This window comes from Eptatretus burgeri, chromosome 9 (genome assembly GCF_056783735.1).
Source record: "Eptatretus burgeri isolate ZD-2024b chromosome 9, Ebu_testis_v1, whole genome shotgun sequence".
NCBI lineage: Eukaryota > Metazoa > Chordata > Myxini > Myxiniformes > Myxinidae > Eptatretus > Eptatretus burgeri.
The window spans coordinates 26,794,592-26,807,347 of NC_140969.1; the positions used below are offsets into that span (position 1 = coordinate 26,794,592).

Here is a 12,756-nt window from a genome sequence, read left to right on the forward strand (position 1 = left end):
TAGGACAGTCGATGACATGTTCCTCTATTCCCATCGTAGGATGCTCGATCCTGTCCCCTCCCCCCTCTCATTTCCCCCATGCACTGCTGTACGATGGTCAATTCCACCCCTCTCCCATGCTGCCATTGGGTGGTCGATTGTATGTCTTCAGCACCCCAATGTTGCCATAGGGTTGTCAATCCTGCCCCCCTCCCAAGTTGCCATTAGACGTAAATCCGCTCTCCTCTCTCATGTTGCCACCGGTCGGTCAGTCAACCTCCCCCCCTCCCCATTCTGCCATTAGGTGGTCAAACCCACCCTCCCCCACACTGACATAAGGTGGTTGATCGCACCAACTATATGGCACTTGACTGTACTTAGTATCTCTCACTACACATTTTGCATGCACTGGCTTTCCTCAGTCTGATAGGTTGGGCACAATTTGGTTTGCTCACTCACCTAGCTATGACTTTAACAGTTCATGTAATCGGCCCTCGAGTGTATCTAAGCTCATTTAGCATTCAGAATGAGCATGGAGCCAGCTCAGGTGGCTTTGGATTTGGTGAATAGAGCAGGGCATAAGTGGGATCTAAAGGTTCTCCTTGGGGATGTATAAGAATTCATAAAGAACAGCGCAGCCGCCACCTTGTATAGATGAAGCTGCTTTGGCTTTTGGGTACATGCAGTTTCATTGACCGTGTGCATCTTTTGTTTTGTACTTTCCAAGGTGTGGATTTAGAGATTTGGGCCCATGAACACGTCTATGAACGGCTATGGCCTGTCTATGACCAGCAGGTATGTTATAGAAATTGAAACCTTATTGGCTTATTCTTCATTTATTTCTTTCAGGAATGTAACAAAGTCAGACTTGATTGGATTTGTTGTAACTTCTCCCGTCTATCCATCTGCTGCTCTCTCTCTCTCTCTCTCTCTCTGTCTCTGTCTCTGTCTCTGTCTCTGTCTCTGTCTCTGTCTCTGTCTCTGTCTCTGTCTCTGTCTCTGTCTCTGTCTCTGTCTCTGTCTCTGTCTCTGTCTCTGTCTGTGTCTCTCTGTCTCTATATTTCCTGTTCCTTTTGTTCTGTCGCATCTTGATCCTTCTCTGTTTTCGCTCTTAAACGAGCCTCGACTTTGCATACAAACTACCCCCCCCTTCCTCCCCTCCAAAAATAAAAAAAACTTCTCTTGATTTAATATATGGAATGTATCTCAGCATTTCTGCTTTCCATGTAGTATTGCTTTCAATCCCATTCCTTTCCTTCAGTGTTATAGTGAAACAACAAAACCTAGAATTGCCAAATCATTTGCACCTTGTTTCCTTGTATAGAAAACAAGATGCACAATGTAGCAGCACATGTACGTTGAGTTAATTACCGAGTAATTTATGGCCATCTTGTCCATGATTAACCAGGACACGTATGTCATCTGACATTTCATAGCCAACTGTGGACCCACAAACATAGATCTGATGTCACACGAGCACTTCATGGAGATTTACCAAATTATTAACTTTTGCCTGAGATAAATAAATCTTACTTGCGAGGCAGCCATATGCATGCATGCTTGCTTACATTGCTCCAATGAAGGGTTAACTCACTGCGGTTATCCGCCGATGCCGATCAACACTAGCCTCATCAGCAAGACGACCAGTAAGCAAACTGCATAACTTGTATGGAAAACTTTGTGGTGTGGGGTGGAGTGTAAGTAAATGACTGTATAGAAATCCATGAAAATTATATACTCTACCAAAAATACAGTTATATGCAATAATAATTGTGTTTTTTTTTTTTTTGCCTGTATTTTGTGCCCAAATGCAGCTTTTACTTGAACCCAGCTCACTTCCTGTCGTTAACAACCTCACAGTACATGCCCAGCTCTGAACCGGCCAGAGAGCATTTTCTAAAATGTTGAAATGAAAGGATTATGACCAGTCATATGATTCAACAAAGTCCATCATGTCTTGTAGTACGTCTGTAGTACCTCTGTAATAATAAATGTCAGTGTCAGTCAGTGTGTGTCTCCTCCATAACTCGAAAACCATGAAACCTAGCGGCCTAAAATTTTGCATCCATACTAAGGGAACTCCAAGGGGAGTGCATGAATGAAAACTGGGTGTTTGGGTTAATTTAAATACCCATTTTGAAGATAATTAACAGCCTTATTTAATTATCCTTTATCAAGGCTCATACTTGGTCACCTCGCTGTCCCTCGCTGGGGTTTAATTCACCATTTCTTTGACCTGCTCAACAATGCCTTGACTTGGAACAGGCCGCAACCGTTTCTTAATGATAGTGCTTTTTTTGTTTTTCTTTCACTTTCCTCACTCATAACATCGAATACCTGATCATAATACCTGTGAATTCCTGGATACATTACAATGCTTATAAACACCTGGAAACACCAGCATTCATGGCATTATTTCATTTCCACACATGCCATAACCTTCAGATCTCAGCCGAATTTCAAATTTTAAACTTCTCAATGGACCACAGCACCAATTCCGACTACTAAAAAAAAGAAGAAAAAAAACTGTTTGGCACCATGATTTTTAAATCTATAAACTATGTGCAGTTGGAATGTGAGTACGTCTATAAAGTATGTACAATTAGAATGTGGGTACATTTATAAACTATGTGCAGTTGGAATGTGAGTACGTCTACAAAGTATGTACAATTAGAATATGAGTACATTTATAAACTATGTGCAGTTGGAATGTGAGTACGTCTATAAAGTATGTACAATTAGAATGTGAGTAAATCTATAAAGTATGTGCAGTTGGAATGTGAGTACATCTATAAAGTTTGGGCAGTTGGAATGTGAGTACGTCTATAAAGTATGTGCAGTTGGAAAGTGAGTACATCTATAAAGTATGTACAATTAGAAGGTGAGTACATTTATAAAGTATGTGCAGTTGGAATGTGAGTACGTCTATAAAGCATGTACAATTATAATGTGAGTACATCTATAAAGTATGTACAATGATAATGTGAGTACATCAAGAAAGCATGTACAATTAGAATGTTAATACATGTATAAAGTATTGGGGGTTGACTCAGCCTGTCATCCTTCCGAGGTCGGCGAAATGAGTACCAGTATACTGGGCCGGTGTATACCCTGGTTAAAATAGGTGTACCATATCCCTGCGTCGTAAGAGGTGACCAGGGTTGCGTCAGGAAGGGCATCCGGCGTAAAACATGTGCCAAATCACTATGCGGATCATACGGACGATCCGCTGTGGCGACCCCTAACGGGAGCAGCCGAAAGAAGAAGAAGAAGACATGTATAAAGTATGTACAATTAGAATGTGAGTACATTTATAAACTATGTGCAGTTGGAATGTGAGTACGTCTATAAAGTATGTACAATTAGAATGTGAGTAAATCTATAAAGTATGTGCAGTTGAAATGTGAGTACGTCTATAAAGTATGTGCAGTTGGAATGTGAGTACGTGTATAAAGTATGTACTATTAGAATGTGAGTACATGTATAAAGTATGTGCAGTTGGAATGTGAGTACATTTATAAAGTATGTACAATTATAATGTGAGTACATTTATAAAGTATGTGCAGTTGGAATGTGAGTACATGAATAAACTATGTGCAGTTGGAATGTGAGTACATTTATAAAGTATGTACAATTATAATGTGAGTACATGTATAAAGTATGTACTATTATAATGTGAGTACATTTATAAAGTATGTGCAGTTGGAATGTGAGTACATCTATAAACTATGTGCAGTTGGAATGTGAGTACATCTATAAACTATGTGCAGTTGGAATGTGAGTACATTTATAAACTATGTGCAGTTGGAATGTGAGTACATCTATAAACTATGTGCAGTTGGAATGTGAGTACATCTATAAAGTATGTGCAGTTGGAATGTGAGTACATCTATAAAGTATGTGCAGTTGGAGTGTGAGTACATCTATAAAGTATGTGCAGTTGGAATGTGAGTACATCTATAAACTATGTGCAGTTGGAATGTGAGTACATCTATAAAGTATGTGCAGTTGGAATGTGAGTACATCTATAAACTATGTGCAGTTGGAATGTGAGTACATCTATAAAGTATGTGCAGTTGGAATGTGAGTACATCTATAAAGTATGTGCAGTTGGAATGTGAGTACATCTATAAACTATGTGCAGTTGGAATGTGAGTACATCTATAAAGTATGTGCAGTTGGAATGTGAGTACATTTATAAAGTATGTGCAGTTGGAATGTGAGTACATCTATAAAGTATGTGCAGTTGGAATGTGAGTACATCTATAAAGTATGTGCAGTTGGAATGTGAGTACATCTATAAAGTATGTGCAGTTGGAATGTGAGTACATCTATAAAGTATGTGCAGTTGGAATGTGAGTACATCTATAAAGTATGTGCAGTTGGAATGTGAGTACATCTATAAACTATGTGCAGTTGGAATGTGAGTACATCTATAAACTATGTGCAGTTGGAATGTGAGTACATCTATAAAGTATGTGCAGTTGGAATGTGAGTACATCTATAAACTATGTGCAGTTGGAATGTGAGTACATTTATAAACTATGTGCAGTTGGAATGTGAGTACATCTATAAACTATGTGCAGTTGGAATGTGAGTACATCTATAAACTATGTGCAGTTGGAATGTGAGTACATTTATAAAGTATGTACAGTTGGAATGTGAGTACATGTATAAAGTATGTACTATTATAATGTTAATACATGTATAAAATATATACAATTAGAATGTGAGTACATGTATAAAGTATGTGCAGTTGGAATGTGAGTACATTTATAAAGTATGTGCAGTTGGAATGTGAGTACATTTATAAAGTATGTACAGTTGGAATGTGAGTACATGTATAAAGTATGTACTATTAGAATGTTAATACATGTATAAAATATATACAATTAGAATGTGAGTACATGTATAAAGTATGTGCAGTTGGAATGTGAGTACATTTATAAAGTATGTGCAGTTGGAATGTGAGTACATTTATAAAGTATGTGCAGTTGGAATGTGAGTACATTTATAAAGTATGTACAGTTGCAATGTGAGTACGTGTATAAAGTATGTACTATTAGAATGTTAATACATGTATAAAATATATACAATTAGAATGTGAGTACGTGTATAAAGTATGTACTATTATAATGTTAATACATGTATAAAATATATACAATTAGAATGTGAGTACATGTATAAAGTATGTGCAGTTGGAATGTGAGTACATGTATAAAGTATGTGCAGTTGGAATGTGAGTACATTTATAAAGTATGTACAGTTGGAATGTGAGTACATGTATAAAGTATGTACTATTAGAATGTTAATACATGTATAAAATATATACAATTAGAATGTGAGTACATGTATAAAGTATGTACAGTTGGAATGTGAGTACATCTATAAAGTATGTGCAGTTGGAATGTGAGTACATTTATAAAGTATGTGCAGTTGGAATGTGAGTACATGTATAAAGTATGTACAATTATAATGTGAGTACATGTATAAAGTATGTACTATTATAATGTGAGTACATTTATAAAGTATGTACAATTATAATGTGAGTACATGTATAAAGTATGTACTATTATAATGTGAGTACATTTATAAAGTATGTGCAGTTGGAATGTGAGTATATCTATAAAGTATGTACAATTAGAATGTGAGTACATCTATAAAGTATGTACTATTCGAATGGGAGTACGTCTATGAAATACATATGAAAAAAAACCACGTGAAACAAGTTTGGGTGAGGATATGCAATCTTAGATTGCTCATTGTAGTTTTTTCTTGTTATGTTTTTGTGAAAGATGTATCTTCCACAAATGCTTCCCTCACCTCAATTTGGTCATATTGAATCTTGCATAAAATGAAAAAGAATTACACAAAATACTTAAACAGAGTTCAGCAGGTGTGCACTTCACAGACACTTAGCTGCACATTTGTGCAGCCTTAAAGTTTGAAACTGAAACGATGTTTTTTGGAATAACTTTCCAAACAACTTGTCATTGCGGTTTCTCATCACACCCAGCTTAAGGTGTTAGGTCTCATGTGATGGTTTCATCCACATTAGCTTGATCCACATGGTCATGCTATTGGTCCTAATCAAGTTGCAAAGCTTAATGATAGGAAAGCATTCTGGAGCAAAGCACTTTTATGCTACTCACAATGGTAGTGGTCAGTGCATAAATGTTCATATCGTGGGATTGTGGTATGGAGTACAACATGAGTTGCGGTGCAGACACAGAATCCTTGTTTGCCCAGAACGCAAGTTTCACCACAGCTTGTATACATTGTTTTTCTCCTTCCATTGCTTTTACAAAACTGAACAACAAAAAAAAGTATTTTGCTGGTGTGCCTCTTTGCCGTGCCAGGTGTACAATGGTAGTTTGGATTTCCCTTATACTGATCCCAAGGCTCCTGTGCACATCATAACCGGTTCTGCAGTAAGTCATTGATTACCTTAGTTTATTACCTCTGCCACCGAAGGTGAAGGAAGTTATGTTTTCACGCCTTTCTGTCTGTCTGTCTGTCTGTCTGTCTGTCTGTTTGTTTGTTTGTGTGCAGGACATCTCAAAGTTGTGGACAGATCCTGATGAAATTTTGTGGACTGATTGGGTGTGTGACAAGGACAAACTGATTCGATTTTGGTGAAGATCTGGATCTGGATCCGACTACCATAATTTTTGAGTGATTCTTCACCATTGAGAGATTGGGCCAAAAATGATATCTATATATATATATATATATATATATATATATATATATATATATATATATATATATATATATATATATATATATATATATATATATATAGCACAATATCTCAAAAATTTGTGGACGGATTCGGATGAAACTTGGTGGACACGTTGGATGTGTCACAGCGACTGATTCGATTTTGGTGAAGATCTGAATCCGACTCTCGATACGAGAATTATTTAATTTCTGAAGTGATTCTTCACCATTGAGAGATAGGGCCAAAAATGAAACATGGCATGATATTTCAAAAATGTATTGGGCCTGATATGTTCTCGTGGATCAGGCATTATGTGGCGGAGGTATGCGCTCTACTGAGTGCCCTTCTAGTTTGTCATAAAACATTTGTAATTGTGTCATTTGATTTATGAGAGCATAGTCCTATTGCCTGTGACCTTCCATTGTTGTCTAAGCTGCCTATGTTGTCCATGTTAGGGCTGCTCGGAGCGTCACGGCCATTTCATTCTCAAGCCAGCAGCTTGGAGTGCTTTTCGGAGCACTGATTATGGCTACACACGGATGAATGTCCACAACAGCACACACATTTACTTGGAACAAGTCTCAGATGACAAGGTACACTGCCTTCTCTTGTTCTGCAACATTATTTCCTCACTAGCCTTGACCATTTTCTTTTCTATATGTATGCCTGCTGTATTTTGAGTGGTATGATGTCATTACTTGCTTTTCAAACATTATGTTTCACAGCTGTTTTCTGGTTCGCAATAATTAATGTAACTTTTGTGCACCATTAATTGGATGAACACGACACTTTTAACATTTGCCCATCTGGCTTTCTCACAAGTTACTCTTTTTACCCTTGCCAGAGCAGATGGCATTGCATTTGGGTTTGTTTGTCTGTTTGTTTATGTGTTTATCTGTTTGTCTGTTTCGAATGCGAGTATGGTTTTTTTCACTGCAACCGCTTGTCAGATTGATCCGAAATTTTCATCATAGGAGTGACTACTCATGTAGAATGTTTTCATGATAATTATGATGTCATAGGTCATGCGTGTGAAAGCCATGTTGGGAAAAAGGAAAAATTTTGGACCTCTGTATCTCTGAAACTGCAAAACGGAAAAAAAAACTGAAACTTGAAACTTGGCACTTGACAAGTACTCTGCAAAGAGAATGTGATATTAAAAAAATATATATGATGTCGTAGGTGCCTTTGTTATGACATCATAATTTCATATGTAGAATGCTACATCTGATCAGTATGAAAAATTTTGAGGGTCATCTCTGGATAAATTGGTCGACAGAAAATAAATTGATGGCGTCATCGGTCTGTGTTGTTCAGCAGCCTTTTTGATTGTTTGTTTTTTTTCAAAAATATTCAGCAGCCTTCAAAAAAATCTTCTTCTCTGAAATGGCTGAACAGATTGAGGCAAACTTCCCGGTATAACTGCCTATCCATGAAGAACAAAAAGTTCCCCACCTATGATATTGTTGTGGGCCGGGGGTCGGTGGCGAGAATGACCGCTAGGTGGGGGAGGTTACGCCGTCTCCCACCAGACTTCCCCAGAATTGTAGGCTGTCGCTCCGGATAATTCCGTGAGCTGCGGGTCGCAGAACTGACCGTGGTCACCAATATCTCGATCGCATGGCGTTGGGTTATTTGTCTAGAGCCAAATTACCTAAGTATCCATGCAATCTCGTCTACAGGGGATCCACGCCCTCGGAACGTCTGGCCGAACTGGATCACTCTACCAGCTACCGTAGAGTATCAACTTCCACCTACCAACTCTGGCTCGGATGCAGTCGAGTGGGCCTGCCCAGGATGTTCCAGCTACGATGTACCGATTACCGGGGATGAAACCCCGTCTGAACTCAGACCCGGACCATGCTGGACGAAATAAAGAAAGGACGGAAACGAGCTGGGAACATTTCTAATAATTTATTTACGGCAAATAAAAGACAATGGAAGCGAGACTTAAAGCGAATATTCAATGCATGTATTTACAATGGCAAAATCACTTATGCAGTTCTACTTACAAGACGGGCCCACACGCAGACACACACACAAATAGAAAATAAACCCCAGAGTCCATTATTGGACCCTCGCAGCCGTGGAGAGAAACAAGCTGTGGGTCAGAGTTCGGTGGGTACCTGACTGTCGGAGGGAGGTGTGCTCCGCGATGCGGCACCTGGCGAAGGTCGTTGGTCCGATCCCCAGTCGCACATGGGGGGCTCGTGGCGGAGTTCGGGTGGTGAATAATCGGGGTCCACGGATGGGGGGGGTCAAGGTCGCTCTGTCCTTCCTTGTAGAGGGCCAGCAGGGACACATTCGCCGCCTCGATGGCCCTCTGCTCAACCCTCGTGACAGCAAAAACCCCTTCGTACAGCAACGTAGACATCCTGAACTCTCGTGCAACCCACCAACAACACCTCAGAGAGTCTCTGGAATTTATGGACCTCCCTCACTGTTCTCACTGTTCTCACTGGTCAGCACACCTCACTGTTCGCTTCTAATTGGCCAGGATCCTACGGGCACAGCCTTCCTGGGCGTGATTTCGGCTATGCCCGGAGAACGCCGCCCCTCCCCTCCATGCGTATTTGAGGAAGGTGGATGGTGGTGAAGCCACTATTGCGTGATGGGCAGGTGGCGAGATGTAATAACCTAACTATAAAAAAACATCACAACACACATATTCGACTCTCCCACAAGACAAAAGGAAGGGACCTGTCTCACACGTACTTACCGGCATAACTAACTTTGGGACCTGAATGTTGAGTGCGCATGGTTTCCAGATTCGTAACAATATCATCGGTCACATGGTTTGGTAGCTATGATTTTTTTTGATGAATAAACCTTTAAAAATAGTTCTCTCCAGAACGGCTTGACAGATGGAGGGGAAACTTCTCACACATGTTCCCCAAGCATTGGGGATACGATGGTTTCCATCAATAATTCATAGGTCACATGGTCTTGCAGCCATATTGGATTGAACAAAAATCTTTAAAAAAACATTTCTCTTGAACTGCTTCATCAATTGACATGTAACTTCTCAATTATGATCTAGTCATGATGGGGAATCTATGTATTAAATTTCAACTTGGTTGGATGGATGGTCTTGCAGCCAGAATTGCGTAATTGTTTGAACCCATCCATCCATTGGGACCATACTCTGTGCAGAGCATTGGTGCTGCCTAAGCAGTCTTCGTCTTCCTGGCTATTGGGCACAATCCTGGACGGGTCGCCACTCCGACACAGGATACCAGCAATCTGGCCCTCATTTTGCTGACCTCAGAAGGATGGCAGGTAGGTCAACCCCACCTGGTATTACTTCAACAGCTGAGGGGGATTTGAACTCAGGATCCGAGGATCCCAAGCCCACCACCCTAACCTAACTGGTGGAATGCCTGACTGCTCTGGATGTTGGTGCCCAAGCAGATGGTGGCGAACATTATCAAGAATTATCCGAGCATAGACCTTGCCCGGCACTGAGAGCAGCATCAACCCTCGGTAGTTGTTCCAGTCTGGGCGATCACCCTTCCTTTTCCAGAGAGAGACAACAAGGCCCCTCTTCCAGTCAGTTGGGATGATGCCTGTGTTCCAGGCAGAGCACCAAACTGCATGCAGCGACACAAGTACAGTATTTCCACCAGTCTTGAGAAGTTCACCATGGATGCCGCAGATCCCAGAAGCTTTACCCCATTTCAACCGGTTCACCGCAGCCTGTTTCCACAAACGAAAGTGGACCATAGTTGATTGGAGGGTCAGAAATCGGGATTGTAACACCCCTGACATCCAACTCGACAGCTGGTGGATCAGCCTGGAACAACCGCTCAAAGTAACCGGCCCAGCGGGCCTTCACTTCGGACTCCTCTGTCAAGAGCCCACCACCCTCCGTTCTAACTGCAGCACACCGAGGGATGGGCTTGGAGGAACACAATGTGCAAATTCCCCTGTAAGCAGGATGAGAATCACTTCACCACAGGTGATGCTCTACCGCCTCACAGATTCCTCGCACATAGGCCTCCTTGTCCACCCTTAGCGCAAGTACAGTTTTACTCCTCTGCTCCCTGAACAACTTAGCTCTACCATTAAACCTCGCCCTGCGACTGGTCAATGGTATCCAGTGTCCCTTGAGAGACAAAATTCTTCTTCGCCCAACGGTGAGTTCCAAGACATCTACCAGCAACATCAAGGATGGTGGTCTTGGAGGCACTTCACAACTCTTCAAGTACCCCCAAGCACCCAGACCCCCCAAATTTCCACTCAGCCTGTTCGCAAACTCTTCAGCTACCCCCTCATCCTTGAGCTTGCCAACATCCAGCCTAGGCTGGGATGGTACCATTCTCCTGGATTTAAGCTGCAACTTCATAGTTGCTGCAACAAGCCGGTGGTCAGTATTGAGGAACTGAGCACTCCGGTTGACCCTGCAGTTCTGGATCATCCTCCAGCGACCATCAATGAGCACATGGTCAATCTCCTTTGCCACACCACCAGCGTTGGAATACCAAATCCAGTGATGAGCGTGTAGGCGCTGAAACCATGAACTAGCCACTCTAAGTCCATGACTTCTTGCCAAGTCAAGGAACTTCGTGCTATTCTGGTTCACAGTTCCAGACCAATGGAGACCAAAACAGTTCCAGTCGATGCATTGAAATCCCTAAAGATTAGAAGAGTATCTCGTCTGGGTCACTGATCAACCACAGACTCGAGCCTGGCATAGAATGCATCCTTCACGGTGAGATCACTCACCTCAGTCAAAGCAAATACAGAGACCAGGGAAATGACACCCAAGGAGTGATGAATCCTTCGTCTCATAATACGCTCGTTGACCGGTGTTATCTCAATTATCATTGGAGTCAGCTTGTTGGACACAGCTGCAGCAACTCCTTGGGCATGGTAACCATCAGAGCGACCAGACCAATAGTAGGTGTAACCACCCACCATGATCTCACTGCAATCTGGTCTCTGAACCTCAGAGAGTGCTGCATTACCCATGTCCAAACGCTTGAGCTCACATGATAATAGAGACAGTTGATCATCCTCTCTTAGGAATAGGACATTACAGGCACCTACCCGAAGGGACCGCCTCAGGTTAACCTAAGGAGACCGCTGTCTGTTGGATGACACCTCAGCACCACCCCGACACACACTCCTGCAATCTGACCTGGGAAGGTTACCCCGTGGTTTCCCTCCCATCAAAGATTGGGTGTCCCGAAGGCTTTGCCCCAATCCCTTCATCCAGTTAGCTGCTCTGCGAAGGGTAGCTGCACAGGAGGTACTCCCACAGCGTGAGTTTTCAGATTTTCTTTATGCTTTTCGAATATTTTGTGGAATGAAGGGCTTTACGTGGGCCGGAGTGCAAATCCTGCCACCAACCTCCAAGAAAAAAGTAACCCAACTGCAGGAGGATGTCTGCAAACACAGTTGGGCACTTGATATGGATGGCCGTTGGCTCACATGGAGCTCCTCCACCCTTTGACAGATTTTGTTCTTTATCCTGCTGGGTGTCCATATCATACACCCTCCTCACCAAGAATCTTGGTGGGGGGGACTGTTTAGTTGCCGACAACCCGACCATGGAACACGTTTGTGCAGGTTTACACGGTACCTGCAGCAAGTTACAGATCTAATCTGACCTGACCTGACACTTAACCATCGTCTCCATGTAAGAGGGTTGGGTTTGGAAAGTTTGATTAAAATTTCAATTTCATATTGATTATTTGAATTACTGCCAGTGAAATAATTGGCTCAGGTTTGTTGGATAATCATAGAGTCATCTGACTTCGCTAATTTTTGCAAGTAATGGGAACAAATTTATTTACTTTTAAGGTTTTCCCCGTCGTAAACTAGATTGAATTTCATGCCATTTCATCCCAAATATTGTACTTTTAAAAAAAGTTTCTCATCTTTAAATTAACAGAAAAGACATCAAACTACAAATAAAGATGTCATTACATTTTCTTGCTGCTATCCTCTGCAAACTGTTACTGTATGTTACTATTGGCTTTATCAGTGTTTCCATGAATGTGAGTGTGATTGGGCATGTCATCATGGCAAGTTCCACTGTCAGATGGTGA

The 12,756-nt window shown here is 41.4% G+C and overlaps 1 protein-coding gene across 1 annotated transcript in view; it reads left to right on the plus strand.

The window, feature by feature from the left end:
- ACP7 (acid phosphatase 7, tartrate resistant (putative)) overlaps positions 1-12,756 on the plus strand; it is a 50,303-nt gene that overhangs the window by 33,515 nt on the left and 4,032 nt on the right. The window contains exons 11-13 of the mRNA XM_085894460.1: positions 707-774; positions 6,339-6,410; positions 7,159-7,296. Coding sequence (XP_085750586.1) covers positions 707-774; positions 6,339-6,410; positions 7,159-7,296 — 278 coding nt within the window. The remainder of the gene's footprint in view (positions 1-706; positions 775-6,338; positions 6,411-7,158; positions 7,297-12,756) is intronic.